This window comes from Crinia signifera, chromosome 2, assembly GCF_055691185.1.
Source record: "Crinia signifera chromosome 2, ASM5569118v1, whole genome shotgun sequence".
Lineage (NCBI taxonomy): Eukaryota > Metazoa > Chordata > Amphibia > Anura > Myobatrachidae > Crinia > Crinia signifera.
In genome coordinates, this window is record NC_139218.1 from 319,602,568 (window position 1) to 319,625,160 (window position 22,593).

Sequence of the window (22,593 nt, forward strand, 5' to 3'; positions counted from 1 at the left end):
GTCGACCTAATGACCTGTCGAACTAATGACCTTTCGACCTTTTCCCATGTCGACCTAGAATCATGTCGACCTTTTAGCAATTCGACCTAATGGATTCGATGTAATGACATTCGACCATAATGCATTCGACCAAACGATCCCAACCCATAAGCAATGCTGCTCTGGGCATTATGTGTAGGTGGCAATACCGCGTGCATCAGGTGTGACCTGCATTACTTTGGGCATTAGGTGTACCCTGCATTTATCTGGGCATTATGTGTAGGCAGCACTACTATGATCATTAGGTGTAACCTGCATTACTCTGGAATGTATGTATAAGTGGCATTACTGTGGACGTATTTCTCTGAGCATTATGTGTAAAAGGCACTACTACTAATAGAATTTTATATAAAGGGCACTACTGTGCAAATGAGGTTTCTACTGTGTGGGGTAATTTTAGAACACATTCCTTGGGAGAACACAGCTCCTTTTTTTGTGGTGCGTTCCTCTAGTGTGAGCTCTACTATAAGGTATGGGAGGGAGGGCGCAAATTTAGAGTTTGCAGGGAGGCGCCGAGCACCCTAGCACCGGCCCTGATAAAACCCTTCAGCCTCGGTCCTCCTGTACCCGCTGGCATGTTCATTGCCTTTTCTAACCTGCCCATATATTAGTGTATTGGTCATAGGGTTCTCAATAATTGGCATAAATAGCAAAAAAAGGGGTTTGGTTGTACTAAATAAATTTCTCTCAGGCGTGCATGCAATAAAATGACTAGGTTTATTTAACTAATGATAATAAAAATATGCAATAGTTAAAATAATACATATAAATATGCAATCTGAATCAAATTAATATAGTTGATGAATTGCTGTGTATTTTTGCAATAATACTTATACTTAATGCCCTAGGGCAGGACAGGCCAACCTGTGGCTCTCCAGATGTTGTGAAACTACAAATCCCAGCATGCCCTGCCACAGTTTAAACACTCCCTTATAGCAAATCTGTGCCAAGGCATGGTGGGATTTGTAGTTTGTCAGCATCTGGAGAGCCACAGATTGGCCAGGCCTGCTCTAGGGCTTACAGATCTTTCAGTGTCACATCCTGTGGAGCCCAATTGAATGTGTCCCATCACTGTGGTGGTTGCTCCCAATATTATGTGTAGCCAAACGCACTGGTATTCCATTCCCAAGAGTGGCAATGATGTAAAATCATTAGAATCCAGCTTTTTTTTTTTTTAGATTGGTGGCATTCCTCCACAATGATGTATTGCCATAAATAGGTAGGGATGGGGTCCCAGTTGATGGCAAATGCTGGAGTCCAATGTACAAACAAGGTGGGCTGGCCGGGTCACATTGCAGAGGGTATTGCTAGTAGTCACAGCAACAATTGGTCCAGGTGCCAGTGACATGTGCGTTTCGCTACTAACGGGAACTTTTTCAAGATGTACTGACTAGGCACTGGTTATGGATATATATACCCAACACAATTAAGATATCATGCACACTTGGATACCACATTTAGCTAGACTAATTATATTGTATGTTTCAAAGTAGTAATACACTTAGTTTTCAATAGAAGGACAACATCGCTAAAACAATCTTTTTTATATAAAATACATATGTTACAAACACCTTACTAAAACATTTTTTATAAATCATTTATTTATTCTAATTGGGCATTCCTTCCCAACTTCCAGTCACGTGTTTCTGGTGAGAGAAACGCCTGTGACCCGCACTTGCGATCCACCTAAATGCCAGTATAGTATTTGTGGTACTCTTTACCTAGCACGGCGCCCACGATTTTGATCGTGGGCATCGCAGGTAAAAAAATCGCGGGCATCGCGGCCATTAAATGCACTAAAAATCGGGTGCGACGCGATGCCCGCGATTTCCCATAGGGATCAATGTTAAATTTCTCAATTGACCCGATTTTTCTATAGGAATCAATGTTAAATAGCCCACAGAGGCCAAATAGGCACCCTAAAGTGTGAAATGGCCCCCACAATTGTTAACGCCACCCCACGATCAACGTGAACCCGAAGCGTGGCGAGCGCAGCGGTACGCGTCCTACGACCTTTTCATACCCCCACTATCCACGTCGGCGTGGAGTTGAGAATAGAATAGTGTGGCGAGCTACCGAGCCCGAAGCGTGGCGAGCGGACGCGGATACCTTCACAGGTAAACGCGTCCCTCCGCGGGCTTCACAGGTATCCGCGTCCCCTCGCGTGGCTCGCTGCGCTCGCCACGCTTCGGGCTCGGTGGCTCGCTGCACTCGCCACACTATTCTATTCTCAACTCCACGCCGACGTGGATAGTGGGGGTATGAAAAGGTCGTAGGAAGCGTACCGCCGCCCCTCGCGGGCTCGCTGCGCTCGCCACGCTTCGGGTTCACGTTGATCGTGGGGTGGCGTTAACAATTTGGGGGGCCATTTTACACTTTAGGGTGCCTATTTGGCCTCTGTGGGCCATTTAACATTGTTTCCTATGGAAAAATCGGGTCAATTGAGGCATTGAACAGAAAAATCGGGTCAATTGAGACATTTAACATTGTTCCCTATGGGAAATCGCGGCCATCGCGTCGGTCGCGTCGCACCCGATTTTTTTTTTAGTGCATTCAATGCCAGCGATGGGCGCCGTGCTAGGTAAAGAGTACCGTATTTGTTATATATTAACAGCGCGCATGTGGATATAGTACACGCGTGCTTTACAGTTGCCGTATCTGGCTTTTCAGGCCTCCTATCAGCCAAGGTGGCCTCCTCAGCTGTCCGTTTTCAGTGCTTCTGGGTCAGAGGTACTTTTGTAGTGACGCGTTTCCAGTGTATGGAGCGCACTATGTGTTCCATACAACAGGAAGCAAGCTTCAGGTATTTTCTCTCAATGGGGTAGACCGTTATATGGAGCGCATTGCATTCCATTACAAAATATAATTATGTGCACATATTTCTATCATTAAAGGGCAGAAAATAAAATAAATTGATGGCATCAAGCCACTAACTATTTCATAATCCATATTCCTATAGACACATTCTGTTCATTTCAGTATAATATTTACTAATACAGATAGAGAATATAAAATAAAAACATGATAATATATACTTGTAAAACAGTTGCCCATACACGTTACAATTATTGTATACAATATAGCATCTCATTTTTGCGCTAAGATGAGATCTAGTACAAAAAGTATGTGCAGCACATACAATCCTCCTGTGCAGCACATACTTTTTGTACTAGATCTCATCGCAAAACAGATGTGATGAGATGCGATATTGTATACAATAATTGTAACGTGTATGGGCACCTTAATAAGCAATACATTTTTTGTTTATGTAGTGAAAATAATGGTCCCCATACATTTACATATGTAGCATGACTGAAAAATGCTGACTCAGTGCCTACTGTATGTAACCAGGTTGCGCAGTGCATTTCTGCAAGGCAAATTTCCGAAGCTCTGACACCCCACTCCTGCACCTCAGCCTGCCTCAGAGGACGAAGAGCATGTTGGACTTCATTTTGTACATTCCTTTTATTCATGTGTGTCTGAGGTATTCAGCATTCCTTTATCCAGCTGTTGTGGAAATACTTCCCAGCATGCACTGTCACAGTTTTAGCATGTCCTGATAGATGTGTCATCTCACAACAGCTGGAGGACCGTATGTTGAATACCCCTGGTGTATTTTATTCAGCTATGAAAACACATAGTAGTCCATAAATACTACTGTAGTTTGTAGTTTGCTTTTTAAGGTTTTTCTTGCTTTATTTTTTTTTTTTGGGGGGGGGGGGCGCGTTCTTTTTTTTTTTTATTATTATTATTATTATTATTATTATTATTATTATTATTATTGTAGAGCTACAATATTCTCCTTTTTATAACAGCAGTTTTTGCTCCAGTACCTCAGACTGATTGCTTGTGTGCATTTAAACTTTCACATGGTAATGGGTTTGTGACGTTGGTAGAGATCCAAACATTCTGCCTGAGCAGGATATGAAAGTGCTCTGTGTCGTCAAGAATGGGGATGTATGTGGTTAATGGGATAGAGAACTGTCCAGTTTTTCCAGGTTGTTCTACAGTGGCCACGCATGCAGCAGTTTCTACGTCATCTAAGCTGCTGGTGGATCAACTTGCTTGTGAGGAGGAGCGGTCTTGTGTAGAACACTGCAAGCTTTAAGAAAATAAGATGATCATAAAACCCTTCAGCCTCGGTCCTCCTGTACCCGCTGGCATGTTCATTGCCTTTTCTAACCTGCCCATATATTGGGGTATTGTTCATAGGGTTCTCAGTAATTGGGTCGACAGTCAATAGGTTGACCACTATTGGTCAACAGGCAAAAGGTTGACATGGTCAAGACATCGGTTGACACAAGCAATAGGTCAATATGAAAAAGGTTGACATGCTTTTTTCTTTTTTTGTGTGCCTGTCGACATAAGTTGACATGCGTACTGTATAAGTGTACTGTGTTACTTCGCATGGCTTGCTGCGCCCAGCACTCTATTCTATTCTCCCTCTATGTCTACGTGGATAGTGAACTATGAAAAACTGCCTCCTTTTTTTTTTCTCTTCCCAAAAAAAAAAAAAACCCATAAAAAAAACTTATGTTGACCTTTTATCATTTAGACCTATTACTTTTCGACCTTTTGACCATGTTGACCTAATGCATGTCTACCTTTTTCATGTGTCGGCCTTTTGCCTGTCAACCAATAATGGTTGACTTATGGACTATCGACCATATCCTGTATAATGTATTCATAGTTTTGTTGTTGCATTTGTATTGCTGCATATAGTACTTACTATACAACATTGTATACAGCTATGACACATCGGGGTATGTTCTCTTCACAGATCCAATAGGCTTCGTCTTTGATGTTCAATCTAATACTGTGATGGCACAAGGAGGTTCATACGAAAACATGAAAGAAAAGGTAGGTGCCGAATATTTGCTCCTGGGAGATCTCCACATACTGTATGAGTGATAATGTACTCTGACTGGGGGTGTCCGAGACCGGATTCTCCATCATACTGGAATGGTTTCTGGCTTCCCTTCGTCAGCATAGTGGAAGCAGGGTAAACATTTGGAATGTGAAAGTAATCTCAACAATTAAAAAAAACACATTTGCATACTATCATTAAAGTAAACTGTTATCCATTGTACACATGGTGCGACTTGTGCTGCTAAACAATCTAGTTGGCACAGATCGCTCAGCGAGCATCGCTGGCTGGACCACCCATAAGCACATCGCTATGTGCATGTGCAATCTGTGCTAACGCCGTGTTTATTATGTACATGTAGGCGATCTGGCTCTGTGCCTGCGATTGGGCCATGCATCGTCATTGCTATGTGTTCTACACGGTGCCATCCTTTCCTAAGTACTAAGTCATCTAGTCAGCTCGTTTAGAAAAGAGACCATTATCGCCCTGTATGTATGCACCTTTACTGGTCCACTGGAGACTAGTGACTTGCTGTAAACTAAACTGAAAAAAATTGTGCAAATGGAGCAGGATACTATTGGTCTAGCGAAGATCGGTTTTAATCATGCAATTAGAATTTGAAACTGTTAGTAACAATATGCAGTAAATAGAACAATCAATAACAAAGTATCTAAAAAACAAACTACAAATATGTAGCAAGAGAGGTGTAAGATAGACCAGTACAATGTACTATTTAAAAGTATTTAGGAATTTCCGTAAAAGGCAAACATTAGTATGCATAGTTAATAGCAATCTTTACTAGAGACTTGGTGGAAATCTTGTGACTTCTACCTCTGGCCCAGCAGAAATTGCTACAAAGGCCTGGAGGTTCCAGTGCTCATGTAGGTGTCACACAACATTATGTTGGTGCTATAGGGATATAGAACACATTAGGAACTAGTCTAATCGGTATAGTCAGGGGAATGTGAAATTCTAGGTTGCGCCAGCAACTCCTACTTTTTACTTTGAGCACATTTGTTTGTGCACATTTGTTTGTGCCATTATCTATATATGTGTAGCTTACTTGCTGTTTTTGACTATAATGTTGTCACATTTGTGTTCTAGATCAATGCAGTACGTGCTGTTGTCCCCAACAAGAGTAACAATGAGATCATCTTGGTGCTCCAGCATTTTGATAACTGTGTGGACAGAACCGTACAAGCCTTCATGGAAGGTCCGTTTTGTCTCGTGAATAAGAAACTATTAACACAACGATAAGTACATATATTCTGAAAGCTGTTCCTACAATAGATTATTTGGTGTTACATAAATCTACTGATTTCTAAATGTGTAACTTTCAGGAAATTAAGTGTATTGGAGGTACCTTCCCTCCCACAAAACACCCACTAGTGGGTCTTTGGCTTTCGTTTCAATGTAAATCATGTCTGCATTGGCCATTAAATTTCTTATGCAGCACAAGCATTTACTTCTAATAACACAGATCAAATGAACTGAAGGAAGTAAACAGACTACCTCCTGATTTCCATTACAGGGGATGCGGTCATCTATTAGAATGAACTTAGGTCTACAGTCATTAGGTCTACCCCACTAGGTCGACTGGCAGGAAGGTCGACCTGACTTAAGGTCGACATGGGCCAAGGTCGACATGACTTAAGGTCGAATTTGCATAAAGGTCGACATGAGGAAGGTCGACTGGTCATAAGGTCGACATGGGTTTTTCACTGTTTTTTGAGCCGACATGTGCCGACAGGCGGTATTTCATGCCCTACCATCCACTAGGGCGTGGTGGGAGAATAAAATAGTGTGCCGAGCGCAGCGAGGCACCGTGCCCGAAGCATTGCGAGCGAAGCGAGCGGTGCGAGGGTCCGATTCTCATTGCCAACTGTGTCCATGTCGACTGTGTCGACATTCGGATCAAAAAACAGTGAAAAACCCATGTCGACCTTATGACCAGTCGACCTTCCTCATGTCGACCTTTATGCAAATTCGACCTTAAGTCATGTCGACCTTGGCCCATGTCGACCTTAATTCAGGTCGACCTTCCTGCCAGTCGACCTAGTGGGGTAGACCTAATGACTGTAGACCTAAATGCAGTCTGACGAATGATCCCATTCCCATTACAGACATAAGCTAACACCCAGTTTATCTTTTACGCAAATATCATATTTTCCTGTTCAGCTTTCCTAGTGGTCTGTTTCAAACTTGTGATTGGATAGTGCATATTTTGTTTCTATTGGTCTATACTGCATGTTTATCTTGTTTCCATAGGTAATGCAGTGGAAGTACTGAAAGAGTGGACTGTGCTGGGCAAGAAAAAGGTAACCCGCATAAATGATATAATAAAAGTTTACATCTAGCATATGCACACAAAGGAGGCGTTTTATGTACTCACTAGTAAGCCAAATGCTTCGACAGCTAGATGACTGCCAACCGATGGCAGTGTTTCAGCGATACACAGACACTAGACGTATAGAGATATATCTAATACAGATTATCATTGGTTCATGTTCCGAACATGGGACTCCCGCCTGGGTAAACTATACTAAACATGTTCAGAACATGAAATTGTGTACTATTCCCAATTGTTGTCCGCTTGGATAGTAACTTAGGGCCTTATTCTGGTTCACTCCTTCTAGCAAATTCCTTCTTAGATGGACAAAACCATGTGCACTGCAGGTGGGGCAGATGTAACATGTGCAGAGAGAATTAGATTTGGGTGAGTTATTTTGTTTCTGTGCAGGGTAAATACTGGCTGCTTTATTTTTACACTGCAATATAGATCTCACTTTGAAGTAAAATCCCACCAAATCTAATTCTCTCTGCACAAGTAACATCTACCCCACCTGCAGTGCACATGGTTTTGTCCATCTAAGAAGGAAGAGTGAACCAGAATAAGGCCCTCAGGTTGTCAAAATAATTGGAAATGTCAAAATAAAATACAAAATAAAGTGCAAAAAAAAACAAATTCTGTATGTATAATCGCACTCAACTAAAGAAAAGCTTTGAAAGATTGTGTGCACCAATCATCAGATAATAGTCCGTCCGTGTACCCCAGGTAGGGAAGCCAATCCCGGGGCATTTTTTCAATCCCGGAATTCGGGATTGAAAAATGCCCAATCCCGGGATCCCCGGGATCCCGGGATTGGCTTCCCTACTATTAAAAACCCACCTCGGCCGCCCCGCATATTTACTTACAGATGCGTGGTGCGGCCGGGTGGGTGGGCGAGATGGGGTGATGGAGCCCCGGGCTGGTCTGCAGGTGGCCCGGCAGGTCCATTGCTGGGCGGGCGGGCTGGTCCAGGATGGCTGGGCAGGCTGATCCGGGGACAGCCCGGGCTGGTCCGCTGGTGCCCCGGCAGGTCCGCTGCTTCTGATCCGGGGACAGACAGGATGGAGGCAGGGAGGCAGACAGCCTGTGCGGCCTGAGCAGCGTGACCTCTGACGTCGTCACGCTGCGCAGAGCCGCACTGCCCGGGACGGGAGAAGCCGGGCAGCTGCTGAGCACCCGCTCAGACGCTGCCCGGCATTAGACTGCGCATGCGCAGTCTAATCCCGAAATCCCGGGATTGGAAACTCCAATCCCGGGATTGAAATCCCGGTGTTTTGGGGGCCAAATCCCGGGATCCCGCGGATCCCGATCCCGGGATTGGCCACCCTAACCCCAGGCAAAGGAAGGTTTGAAGTCTGCACACTAATATTTGTTAACCTGTGTACCCCCCCTTGTTCAAGAGTGTTGGCCTGAAATATCATGGTAAGGATGTCATTATTATATGCAGGATCTACGCTTGTCTCATGTTTCAATTGCACTTTGTTCATCTCTCAGAACAAAAAGAAGAAGATTAAGCCTAAAGCAGAAGTTGCAGCTCCAACCAATGCAGTGGACTCTGGGAAAATAGCTCCTGAGGGGGAACCGAGTGGAGCTTCCTCTGAGAAAGTTGGGCTCAACGGCTATCACATCAACGGTTCTGCTCATGACACAGAGTCAGTGGATTCCCTCAGTGAGGGCTTGGATACACTCTCTTTAGATGCTAGGGAGCTGGAAGACTCTGAGCCATCGACGCCTGATGTATCCGATGCCCCAGGTGAGATCTGGGTAGAGGAATGTACGGTAGTTACTTGACGACCATGATGCGTACATGGCATCCTCCATTCATCCCGCACATGATTTTTGCTCCGTTTACATAACTTATATCTACATACAGTAAACTGGAAAAAGGTAGCACTATTTTCGGTACTTGTGTATTTTCACAGCTCCCGATATATCGGAATGCGATATCGGCCGATATATCGATGTGATCCGTACCGATTTTTGACCTATTAACAATGATTTTATATAGTGTGGCGAGTGCAGTAATCCGCGTCCCCTCGCGGGGCTCGCCACGCTTCGGGCTCGCTGCGCTCGCCACACTATATAAAATCAACTCCATGTGTAGTGGATAGTGGGGTTATGAACAGGTCAAAAATCTGTTCAGATCGCATCGATATATTGGCTGATATCGCATCCAATATATCGGGCGCCGTGAAAATACACAAGTACCCTATTTTCCAAATATTTGCTGCACACAATACCTCTTTCACACCACTATGCAGGGTCACACATGGGATTTTGTACACCCCAGGTGCGACCTGGCTGAGACACCTTTCAAAACTGGGGCCTGACCTGGATTATTGTTGACATTACTGCTGACGCTTGCAGATGAGACTTTCAATCGCCGGCTCTTGCATGCACCGTGAGTTGGGTTGTACCCTGCTCATTACCTGAGTTGAAATGCAGTGTTGCTCAACCCAGCCTATTTCAACTGAGTGCTTTCACACTGCATAATATCCCAGGTTGCTGCACGTTCACATGCAGTAAACTGATATATTGATGGCAGCATGAAAGGGATATAAAAAAATATTATCCTAAGCCATCCAATTTGCTTCATACTGGGCCATTCACGTCATAGGAGAAACTTCGCAAAGCACGAGGATAACAGCCTTGTGATAAGTGCTTTATTGTGCAAGATAAGATTGTGAATGTTTCTGCCTAATCACATAGCTACTAACATCGGAGCAATGTACATACCACTGAATTGGTCACCGTCTAATGGAAGAAATTGCTAGGACTGTCCAAGAACAGCAGCACAAATATCAAATGTCTTCAGTTAACTTCTTGGATTTCAGGAACAGTGATTTGAAAAAGGCAGCAACAGAGAAATGTTCTCTAGATTATTCTAGCCAGCATTTATAGTGTCTACAAGGGATACGGTCATTCAGCCAACATGGGTTATGTTTACAGCGTCATTAGGTCGGCACAAGCATTAGGTCCACATGGGGAAGGTCGACAGTTAAAAGGTTGACATGGGGTTTTTCACAATTTTTTTAAGCCAACATGGTATTTAATGCCCTACCATCCACTAAGGTGTGGTGGAAGAATAAAATAGTGTGCAGAGCGTATCGTGGTGAGGGGACGCGTGGGGTCCATGTCGACCGTGTAGAAATTCAGGACAATTTTTTTTTAAACCCTGTGTCGACCTAATGCTTGTGTCGACCCAATGACCCTGTCGACCTAATGCTTGTCGCCCATCCTGCGGTCTACCCAATGATCCATACCAGTCTACAAAACTTGTATCTTCCTTCCACAGCCTTGATGCTTCATAATGGCCGTCCAGATCTAGAACTGAAACTGACCGCTTCTCACCTGCCTCATCATTCTCACCAGAAGTCTGTTCCATCTGACCATAGGAATTCTAACAAAGTCCGATCCGGGAGTGTGTCCAGCTCTCAGTCGCTGTCTTCATCTGTCGCAGAGGATACTCACTCATCCTCCGGATCTAAAAAGCTTGGTAGGAGATGGAAACTGGAGTTAGTGAGCAATAACTGTAAACGGCAGATTTTTGGTAATGGTTTGGCTGTCGGCGGCAATCAAAGAGGATGTTTTTGGGAAGATGATAGATGGTAAAAAGACAAGTAACAGCCAAGGGGTGAAACTGAAGCCACAGGGAAAGATACTTGTGAATAGTGACTGAATTGTAAGTGACTCGGGGCACTTTAGGCTTCCCCAGGACCTATTGTCGTCTTCACTCAAAAGGTGGTGATTTTAGTTCAGCATGAGTTTATGATCTGGAAAGCAGAAATACGCTTATATGTAGGTTTACAGCTTGAGCAATTGAATAGCACTGGGCACTTATTCCTGGACAGACTCCGATGTGGAAATGTCAACTCAGAGTGCACGAATTGCTGAGAGAGGTGACTTATTTAATCAGCTAAGCACCATTTCCGTTATATATTAACAGGCCATCCTATAAAAAGGTGAAGGGTCACTGGGAATCTTTTGGTTATTGACAGAATTTAAACATTTTAAAACGTTACCTTGAACCTGGGTTGTCCTTCTCCTAAACATTGACAGCCAATGAGGAACACTGTTGACAATTCCTGTAATAGTTTATCTTCTTTTGAAAGCCATGTACTAGATCTCATACTTTAATCCCTGGCTTTTGTCTATAAAACATTGCTTATGCCCAGAGTAATAGTTTTAAGGATTGCCCAAGTTTCTTCTCAGACTGACATTCTAGGCTTGTGGTTAAATGGAAAGGATTATTGAACCAAAAAACAATAACCATTGTTATGTAAATAGCATGAAAGTAACGGCACCTCATTGTCACCTTGATATTCCACCTGAATGCTATCAGTTGAAGCCACAACAATTCTATTGAGGAGTATACAGGAACATATGCTTTAACAGTGTTTCCCTCAGCTGTCTGGCACCTGACACATGCTGTCCTTACATATCAATCTGCCTGGTCACACAGAGCAGTTCTGTAGAGACAGTCTTCCTGTAGCATACTAGTGAGTGATGAATGATAGAGAAGCACCTCCTCTTTTATATGGCAGATTGCTTTGATAGACAGATTTCATTATTATTAATTCAGTGTAAAAACTTCTGGTGTGTTTGTTCCGCTCAGTAATGTATAGTACATTGTATGTTGGTGTTACTAAGAAAATGGTTTCTTTTCCCCCCATGTTGGCATTGATTATGGGTTTACGGTACTGTATTTCACAGGTGCCAACATTGAGAAATCTGTGAAAGACTTGCAGCGCTGCTCAGTGTCTCTGGCACGGTATCGCATGGTGGTCAAGGAAGAAATGGACGCCTCAATCAAGAAGATGAAGCAGACCTTCTCAGAGCTGCAGAGCTGGTAAGCAGCTAGCGTCTGGCTGCCAAGCATTTATATAAAAATGGATTACTGCATTTTTGTATATATTTTCATAATGCCTTATGCTAGTGCAGTGGTTCTCAAACTGTGGGTTCTGACCCCAAAGTGGGTCCCGACCTTCTCAGCATGGGATCATGACTCCATGTTGCTGACCATCAGGCTGATTACTTTTCTAATTTTAGTCAGTGATTCAAGGAGTCTGAAAAATCGGTATTTGGGCGCCCACTAAGCTATTTGCTTAGTTTTCCGCGGGGCTCGCTGCGCTCGCCACACTATATAAAATCAACTCCACACCGACATGGATAGTGGGGGTATGAGCATACTAACTATAGTGGGCGCCCAACTAACATATAAGTACCGAAATATCTGTTGAATTGTCTGTTATTTTAGACTCCTCCCATCATTTTGTGCCTCCACAATCCTGCCATGTATGTGCTGTCTGCTAACTACACATGTGATATGATGACTGTCTGCAGTAACTTGCTGGGTCCTGTAATTATTTTTATTGTTTGATGGGGTCCCAGAGCAAAATAGTTTGAGGACCTCTGCACTAGTGTAATTTATTTAAACACAAATTTACTAAGATGGGTGAAATAGAACTCCCATCTTGGTAAATTTTCCCCTATGTGCCAACAGTGAAATGAAAATAGTTCTGAAATGTTCCTTGATTTTCCTTTTGGTAAATATACACCATTTAGTGTGCTCAGAATACATACTACAGTATATAAGATTAGCAAGTACACCGTTGCATTCTGTGAATAACTCCCTTCTTAGAAACACTGTTCCCCTCTCACTTCTGGTACCCACACAGTTGTATCTCCTACACAAGAGTAGTCTCTGCCGCTACCAGAACCCAGCGCAGTCTGTAGTTAGTGTATTCTACACGTGACTGTTGCCTTTATGCTGATGTACAGTTTACTTGGGTACATTCCCCACACACTGTTGGAGCATGGACGGTTTCCATTGACCTTTCCTACAGTACACTAGTAACTGTTATGTCAGTAGAAGGACATGTTCTGTTGTTGCTTGGTGGTGCACCATTGATATCGTACGTACAAGACCGTTGTGCTGCTGTTGCAGCCAATTATACTGCTGTAGCAGCCAATAAGAAGGTCATTTAACGGTACTTATGTAATATCTGGGCTCCCGTTTTTCTTATGAGACCGCGTACCCTTGCGGGGCTCGCTGCGCTCGCCACGCTTCGGGCACGGTGGCTCGCTGCGCTCGCCACACTATATAAAATCAACTCCATGCGTAGTTGGATAGTAGGGGTATGAAAAAATGGGGTGCATTTAACATGGGAGCCCAGATAATACATAAGTACCCATTTAACTTCATCCAAAGCCATTAATAACCAAGGTGATAATCTATCCTCAGCATCAGTGGTACACAAATGTGTGCCTAGGCACCTTGTGGTGCCTTGACACTTGCCTCGTGTTGGTTGTCCAGGACCAAAACAAATTATTTATGGTAACCAGTGGTAGTGATTGGCAATCATAAAACATGTGGACAATTACAACTGTACTTATGTATCACCACCACCACATAACTGAACCTACCAAAAAGTATATTTTGCTTGTATGGAAAAGCATGGTAGTGTTTTGACTGTTACAAAACGGTGCTCAGTGCATACACACTGAGCGGCTTGCCCCCTGCCCGCTGCCGACGGAGTGGGGGGAGTGGAGGACGGCGTTGCATAGCGGAAGCTTTATGCAAAGCCATCCTGAAAGCCGCTCATCTGCTGGTATAACCAGCAGATGAACGGCTTTCCTGGCGATGTTGCGGGAGCGCGCAGCAGCGCTCATTGCCGGGCCATACACACTGGGCGGCTTTAAGCTGAAAGCCGCTCAAACAGGCTGTTTTGAGCGACTTTCATCTCAAGTCGCCCAGTGTGTATGGGCCTTAAGAGTTCCACAATCAATGCTAAGTGGTTCGCCTCGATGAACCAGTGACGACCTCTTCCACACGGTTTCCTTGAATGCAGTTTCCTTAGGAGCGTATTTCTGTTTATAATGCACTTGCATTCTGCCTATAAATCTGTTCTTACAGGAACTCCTGCTGTCATAGGTTCCTCTTCTCTGTCGATTCTTGGCTTGTTTCCTCTGTTTCGTTTCTTGCTGCTCATGCTCAGGAAACATGTACTTGGGCTGTTCCATTTCTCCAGCACCTTTGTGGAATGAACCTGCCACGCCAGTACAGCATTGTGCAAGGGAGTATATTATGACCCATGATAACCCCCGCCTCCTCACACTGGCAAACCTGAACAACAAAACACATGCTCTATTGACCTGGACAATCTCTGATATTTAACCTATTGTTTACTGTAAAAAAAAAAAAAAAAAAAGTTTGTTTGTGGCTGTTCTAATCCACCAAAGGTTCCTGGTTCTTAATGCACTGCATTGTACATAGATTGCCAGGCCTTTACAGTGTCTAGTACATATGTGACGCTGATAAAGCTACCAAGTCTAACATAGCATGTTTGCATGTGGAATATATATGTAAAGAAAAGAAAAAGTAAAAATAAAAGTATTGCCTATCTGTCCAATATATGGACCTATACCCCATAAATTAGACCTATAAGTGCTGAATGAATGTATCCTACTAACTGGATGTCTGCTGATTTTTTTTTTTTTTTTTTTTAACTCTTTATTGCCTAAAGGTACTATATTTTAAGAAAAGTGGGTAAAATAGATTTGGAAACTGTTCCCATAAAAACCCCTGGTGACAATATCTCTCTGTGCTAAATGTATGCTTTATGAAAGATACAGGGTTCTAAGAACTTTTGCACAATGTTATGATTTTCTTTATCTCCTATTTTGCTTATTGTACTGTGGAACCAGTAGAGGTCCAATTATTGGGAAAACTAAAGATAAGCTATATATTTATACATCACAATTCCGCTTCCCCGGTCTCCAACTGCCTCCCAAGTAATGAGGGCGTGCACAGTTTGTTTATTGCATGTTATTTGCATCTTCAAGGGGCAACAGGTATACTAGCGCCACTCCAGTGCCTTCCTCCAGGGGTATAACCGTGATGTATATCCAAGTAAGAACAGGTGGTACTCACACGGCTTATAGTTGGTGAATGAAATTGCTGGTGCTTTTAATGTGATGTTTCAGGGATCTGCTCCCATGTCTTGAGAAAAGTGACTAGATCCCCAAAAACGTCACAATAAAAGCACCAGCATTTTTTTTTCCCCAATTATATGCCCCACGAGTGCTGCCTGTTCTTACTTCGATATATCTCTCATTTGTAAATGGTTCGTAGCTGTTTCCAGAATGTAGATTAGCAGCCATTGCTTCTCCGGGGTGGCTGCAGCTGTCTTTTCTCCTTGGTGTGGCGATAGCCCAAACCTTAATGCTCCAGCTGCTGAATGTTCTGCTTCTATATGCAGACTTTCATTCTTGTTCATATGGCTGTTTGCTTATATTGGTTGAATAGTTATTTGTCAGCTGAGATTAGGGTTTTCAAGTTTTAGGACTAGTTGATTAATGTCCCGGTATGTTATAAACCCCGTTGTCAGAGGATGTAGTTTTTCACATGATGCTGACATCTGTGCCTGCTAGTCTGCTGCCAGACGCTCCAGCTCGTAACCTGCGTCTGTCCCAGTGTTGCGTACACAGCGAGGGTGAACCAGGAAGCTCAGTTCCGTATATGTTGGAGAAAACCCATCAGCTGCTTTGGCTCCCTGCCTGCTTGGAAACTCCTTCAATAAATATGAAGGGAAAATCTCCTCTTGCTCGAACTTCAAGCCGGATTTCATAGAATTTGCTGTTCCAGTAAGGGTGGCGGCTTGCCCTTTTCTGCACAATGGATACAATAGCAGCATAGGTTTGGTCAGATAATTAATGACTTTTTATTTATTTTTTTCATATTAATCCACGAAACTGCGGTCACACATCGGCATCAATGTCAGTGCATGCTGAGGCCATGTCACCTGTTCCATAGCTGTGATATTAATACCTGGTGTAGATAGTCCAAACTCCTGTATCCTCTTTCTCCAGATTCTTAAAAAAAAAATTTGCCTCCTGTCATGACCTACAGATGTGTATATCAAGCCTTTCACATTAAACAGCCCTTCTAGTTCCACCCTGCTATGGTGGGAATCTATAGTGCTGGGTGCTTTTTTGCGACTTTTTCTGTTAAATGGCATCCTTTCTGCGAAACAGGATGGACAAGCAGCTTCTGCTGATTAAGATGATATGCAAAATGTCTATTTGCAGTGTGTGACTTCTGTTCTATTTGCGTGTGAAAGGCTGTTGCGCTGTTTTCCAGAATCCAGAAAAGCACTGTGATGTTCCATTTCCTATGCATATACAGCAACAGTCACACACTGAATTGTGCGTCCTATTCACTCTTTTTTGCAAATAGGAAAGAGTCACAAAAAAGATGTCTGATGCTACAGAGCAACATGGATGCCATGCGATATGTATATTGTATGTACTCCACAACCTACCCTGCCCCATAAGCTCGCTGCCTAGGGGTCATCCTTGAATCTGAACTGTCTTTGTTCCCCACATTCAATCTGTCTCTAAATCATGTGATAAAAAACATATCCAAAATGCAATCCTATCTTACACAAGACCTTGCTTAATCTCTAATTCATACACTCATGATATCCCGCTTTGATTATTGGGTACTTATGTTAGTTGGGTGCCCACTAACCTATTTGCTTAGTTTTATGCATCCCCTTGCTGCGCTCGCCACACTATATAAAATCAACTCCATGCCGACATGGATAGTGGATGTATGAGCGTACTAACTATAGTGAGCGCCCAACTAACATATAAGTACTGATTATTGTAATACTCTCCTTACTGGTCTTCCCAAGAATATTCTCTTGCCACTGCAATCCATTTTGAATGCTGTCGCGGCTAATCTTCCTAGTAACATGTTCATCTGCTCTGCCAGTCCTTCCATTGGTTGCCTGTATTTTACCGTATTCAATATAAAACACTTCTACTCGCATATAAAGCTATTAACCATACTGCACCAGCTTATATCTCTTTACTTATCACAAAATATCTCCCAATTCCGTCTCTCCGCTCTGCACAAGATCTGCGTCTCTCTTCTGCACGGATCACCAGCTCCCATTCACTATTACAGGACTTTCATCGGGCTGCTCCCATCCTATGGAATGCCCTTCCATGCACCATAAGACTCTCCACTAGCCTCCAAACCTTCAAGTGTTCCCTGAAAACTCACCTCTTCAGGCAAGCCTATCATATTTGGGTATCACCCTCCTAACCTTCTGAGGCACTTATGTATTATATAGCTTCCCTTCTGGACTTGCACCTTGGTGAGACTGCTATGCTATTACTGATGCCTGTCCTTGTGTTTCCCTCCTATGTCCCTATAGATTGTAAGCTTGCAGCAGGGCCCTCCTACCTCCGTGTATGTCTTTACCCAGTAGGTTCTATCACTGTCAACAATTGTAAAGCGCAACGGAATCTGCTGCAACATGAATAAATAGTGGCTGTCCCCAAGAGATAAATGACTGGGGTGTTAACACCTAATTAGCTGAATCCCAAAGATTTTACAGATGTGTCCTCCTATACAGTATGTAACCTCAGTATGCCACCTAACATGAAAATATCTTGCGCAAGTGAGCTGCCAGGTCCCATGCAGTGTCTGTCCTGAAAATGCCTCTTATTTTATTTATTTACAGTTTCTTATATAGCGCATACATATTCTGCAGCGCTTTACAGAGAATATTTGAACATTCACATCAGTCCCTGCCCCAGTGGAGCTTACAATCTATATTCCCTACCACATGTACATACACACAGAGATTCTAGGGTTAATTTTGTTGGGAGCCAATAAGCCTACCAGTATTTTTTTTGGCCTCTTGGTCACAATGCAATGTGACTGAGATGCACCAGGTCTCATTAATTTGATATGGCGCTTGTATATCTGTGTACAACTGGGTCTGTATATGAAGCACAGCATAAGAAAAAGCTGAAGCTACTGCATCATAGCAGCTCAAATACAGGTTCAGAGTTGGACACATATACAATATTGCTGTTGTCAAATGAAACAGGCCACATATTCTGCAGTGTTTACTTTCTGCTCAAAAGCCGCCCAGTGTGTACAGGCTAACAGTGATCGCTGATGCGTGCTCCCGCATCATCGTCTGCACGGCCGCTCATCTGCTGGTATTACCAGCAAATGAGCAACGGGGTGGATGGTCTTCCAAAGCATCCTGCTATGGAAGCATTTGAACCAGGCAGACAGAATGGGAGCAGGACAGTATGGATTGCAGGCAGAGATACAAGAGTATCTGTTTTCAAGAGCTGGACCTGGAATGGGACATTATATGCATAATCTAAAATAATCCAAATTGTTTTTTATATATTTATTACCAGTTTGTTATAGAGCGCAGACATATTCCGCAAAGCTTTACAGAGAATATTAGAACATTCACATCAGTCCCTGCCCCATTGGAGGTTACTGTTGTTGTTTTCTGTCTCCATTTACAATGAAAGTGTTTCCGAATACCTGTTTTCAGAACAGGGCTAACCTGTACCAAAAACCTATTCCCATACAAAGGCAAAACCTAAAGAAAGCCCTACATCTAGAAGGAGATGTGCAGATAATTAATTATAGGCATAGCAGAGCAATCTCACTGACTACAATGGTTAACTTTATTGCCCATGGTCTCACAGCCTCTTCTCCAAACTGCAGATCTGCCACCCCCTACTGGCTGATTAAAGGATTTTTCTTGCAGATACAAATCTTACAAATAGCCATTGTTACTCTTCTTAATTTTGCAGCCTCATGGACAGAGAAGTAACACTACTAGGCGAAATGGACAAAGTGAAAGCAGAAGCAAGTATGTACTAAATCCATTTGTAAAGGATTCTGATTTTGTTTTTTTATTTATTATCCTCAATCTTTGTTTATTTACATATTGATTTGAAGCTTGTGCCTTCAGTTCAGAGAATCTTGAACTGTATCAAGTAATCTTGTTATCACTCAATACCAGTAACAAATAATGTATCAGCCATTCACCTCCTAAATATTTTACAAACACATAACTGCTCTGAGCTATTCTAGATCACTCTTTGTTATATATTCCCCAAAGTCTGCATTACCAATGAGTGTACAACAGTTTTGCCTTATTTTTTTAAATCTTCTAACCAGGCATAGGACAATATGCCGAAAGAAGGGTGTAAATAAGCAAACGGAAGAATGTTGGTACTTGTGTATTATCTGGGCGCCCACTACTCCATTTGCGTAGAGGGCTATTCACGCTAGTGAAATCGCATCGCATTGCATGCCATATTGTATGGAATGCAATGTGATTTCTTATCTAATGTATTCACTGCTCTGTGTCAGTGAATTCATTAAAAAGATAGGATGCGATAAAAAACTGCATCGCATGCCTTTATTGTATGGCATGCGATGCAATGAGATATCGGTTCTGATGGAACCTAGAATAATGCCATTTAATGGTAAAATGACATATAATGTCATTTATTTTGCCCCTCCCACTATCCATGTCATCCCGAAGCGTGGCGAGCGGCGGTGGTACGCATCCCTCCGACCAACCTTTTCATACCCCCACTATCCACGTCGACATGGAGTTTATTCTATATAGTGTGGCGAGCGCAGCAAGCCACCGAGCCCGAAGTAACATATGTAACATAATACACGTCCCCTTGCGGGGCACGCTGCGCTCGCCACTCTTCGGGCTCGGTGGCTCGCTGCGCTCGCCACACTATATAGAATCAACTCCTCGCTGACCTGGATAGTGGGGGTCTGAAAAGGTGGGTCAGACGCATACCGCCGTCCCTCGCGGGGCTTGCTCGCTTTGGGATCACGTCGATACTGGGTACTCGTTTGCGTACGTAGTACATTTGGGCGCCCAGATAATACACAAGTACCAAAATGTTATCCTATCCCCATATGTTTTCATTTTGATCTAAAAAATGCATTTGCATAAACTTTCTTGGTATGTTTAAAGTGTATTCCGTTCGACCCAACTGTTTGTGTTCTGACTTCTTTCCCAAGTGGAAATCCTGGGCAGCCGACAGAAGAAGGCAGAGGAGCTGAAAAAGCTCACAGATGTGGCTGTTCGATTGTCTGAGGAGCAGTTGTCAGAGCTACGCGCAGATATAAAGGTTGGGAATCCAGTGGTTTAAACTGGATCAAATGTCTTCTATTGTTTATGAATACCAAATAAATGCTAGCAAGAGTGTATGCTGATGGGACCTTTTAGATACAGCTTCCATAGCTCTGTTAGTCATAGCCAGACTCTGAGGTTATTTTCCCAGTTCCGAACATTTCCCAAAGTATAATACCAAAACATCTACATGGTGTGCTTATTGCTGTGGTAAGCCTTGAAGTTCAACAGCTATCTTTGCATTATGATCCTTTGATTTCCGATCACAGGGATGCGGTCATTTGGTCTACTGCATTATGGTAGAAAGTCATTAGGTCGAATCCATTAGGTCGACATACTAAAAGGTCGACATGACTCTAAGTCGACATGGGAAAAGGTCGACATGATTCTAGTTCGAAAGGTCATTAGTTCGACAGGTCATTAGTTCGACAAGGTCATTAGTTCGACATTGTCTATGTCGACATTCACAAGGTCGACATGGAGTTTTTCACTGTTTTTTGAGCCAACATGTGCCGACAGGCGGTATTTCATGCCCTACCATCCACTAGGGCGTGGTGGGAGAATAAAATAGTGTGCCGAGCGTAGCGAGGCACCGTGCCCGACGCATAGCGAGCGCAGCGAGCGATGCGAGGGGATGCAGTGCACTTTAAACTGTGTCCATGTCGACTGTGTTGACATTCAGGTAAAAAAACAGTGAAAAACCCCATGTCGACCTTGTGAATGTCGACATAGACAATGTCGAACTAATGACCTTGTCGAACTAATGACCTGTCGAACTAATGACCTTTCGACCTAGAATCATGTCGACCTTTTCCCATGTCGACCAAGAATCATGACGACCTTTTAGCATGTCGACCTAATGGATTCGACCTAATGACTTTCTACCATAATGCAATAGACAAAATGATCCCAACCCCGATCACACCAATGGTTCCTATACAGCATTTCATAGATCTATACGAAAGCACACAACGTTTTACTCCCACCCTATATCCAGCTCCCACTTGCTTCATCACAGCTTATGTCTTTCAGCATTTTGTCAGTGAGCGCAAGTACGATGAGGAACTGGGCCGCGCTGCCCGCTTCACAGCAGACCTGGAGACCCTGAAGAAGAGCATAGAGTCCTTTGGACAAGGTTAGTGTCTGAAATCTATTAATAGAACAAGGTATCAATGAAATAATCTTCAATTAAACTTTAAAACCTACAGTACTGCTGATACATACTCAGGGGGATTGTATACATTTAGGGCCTGATTCTGGTTCCCTTGCAAAAGCAAATTCTCTAATCCACAAAAACATGTGCACTGCAGGTGAGGCAGATGTAACATGTGCATAGAGAGTTAAGGCCCCCATTTACTGGGCCGATTTGCCCTTGAGAACCTCCCAGGGATGCGGCTGCTGAATATTTTAAAATGACTGGTCTGGACACTGATTAGTTGAGAGACTTCTCCTAGCCAATCAGCGGCCTCCCATCTGATTGGCTGAGAGAATTATCACAGCCAATCAATGTCCGGCCATTTATTTCAAAATATTCAGCAGCCGCATCCCGCCCGCCGCACAGCAAAATGCTGCTATAAGCTCCTAGCCGCTGCTCAGATGGATCCCGCTGCTGACTGCACATAGGTGTTTGCCAGCTGTGCTTCACCACTGGCACACACCTAGGATCAGACCCGACGCATCATGGGTTCTAAAAAGCACCCGAGATGTGCCACTGATGGATCTGATTGTGAAACATCTGATGTCCCGCCAGTGCAAACACAGGGTCTTGGTCTGATGTGCATGGGACCGCGCATCGGACCTGATGGCATGTCACACACAGCCGATTTGGTCCAATTTCACAGCCCAATCCGTCGGAATCGGACCAAATTGGCTCAGTCTATGGGGGTCTTTAGATTTGGGTGCGGTTTGTACTTTAAACTGATATCTATATTGCAGTGTAAAAATAAAGCAGTCAGTATTTTCGGTACTTCTTTACTTTATGGCGCCGCGCGTACTTCCGGGTTACGCTCGCCACAAACTAAGTAAAATAAACGGAGTTAACGCCATGCCAACATGGATAGTTCATACCTCCACTATCCATGTTGGCATGGAGTTGATTTTAATTAGCGTGGCGAGCGTAGCGAGCCACTGAGCCCGCAGCGTGGGTGAGCGAAGCGAGCCCCGCAAGGGGACTCTGACGCGCGGTGCCATGCTGGCGCCGTGAAAGTAAAGAAGTACCGTATTTTCTCTGCACAGAAACAAAATAACACCCAAATCTAACTCTGTCTGCACATGTTATATCAGCCCCACCTGCAGTGCACATGGTTTTGTCCATCAGAGAGATAGAATTTGGTTTTGCGAGTGAACCAGTATCATGCCCTTAGTGC

The 22,593-nt window shown here is 43.5% G+C and overlaps 1 protein-coding gene across 3 annotated transcripts in view; it reads left to right on the top strand.

The window, feature by feature from the left end:
- Nucleotides 1–22,593, top strand: part of SPATS2 (spermatogenesis associated serine rich 2) — an 84,848-nt gene that overhangs the window by 53,939 nt on the left and 8,316 nt on the right. For all 3 annotated transcript variants that reach the window (XM_083169107.1, XM_083169106.1, XM_083169109.1), the window contains 9 exons: nucleotides 4,820–4,899; nucleotides 6,011–6,119; nucleotides 7,175–7,224; nucleotides 8,730–8,988; nucleotides 10,531–10,731; nucleotides 11,949–12,084; nucleotides 18,876–18,934; nucleotides 20,116–20,225; nucleotides 21,260–21,362. In XM_083169107.1, the coding sequence (XP_083025233.1) occupies nucleotides 4,820–4,899; nucleotides 6,011–6,119; nucleotides 7,175–7,224; nucleotides 8,730–8,988; nucleotides 10,531–10,731; nucleotides 11,949–12,084; nucleotides 18,876–18,934; nucleotides 20,116–20,225; nucleotides 21,260–21,362 (1,107 nt within the window). The remainder of the gene's footprint in view (nucleotides 1–4,819; nucleotides 4,900–6,010; nucleotides 6,120–7,174; nucleotides 7,225–8,729; nucleotides 8,989–10,530; nucleotides 10,732–11,948; nucleotides 12,085–18,875; nucleotides 18,935–20,115; nucleotides 20,226–21,259; nucleotides 21,363–22,593) is intronic.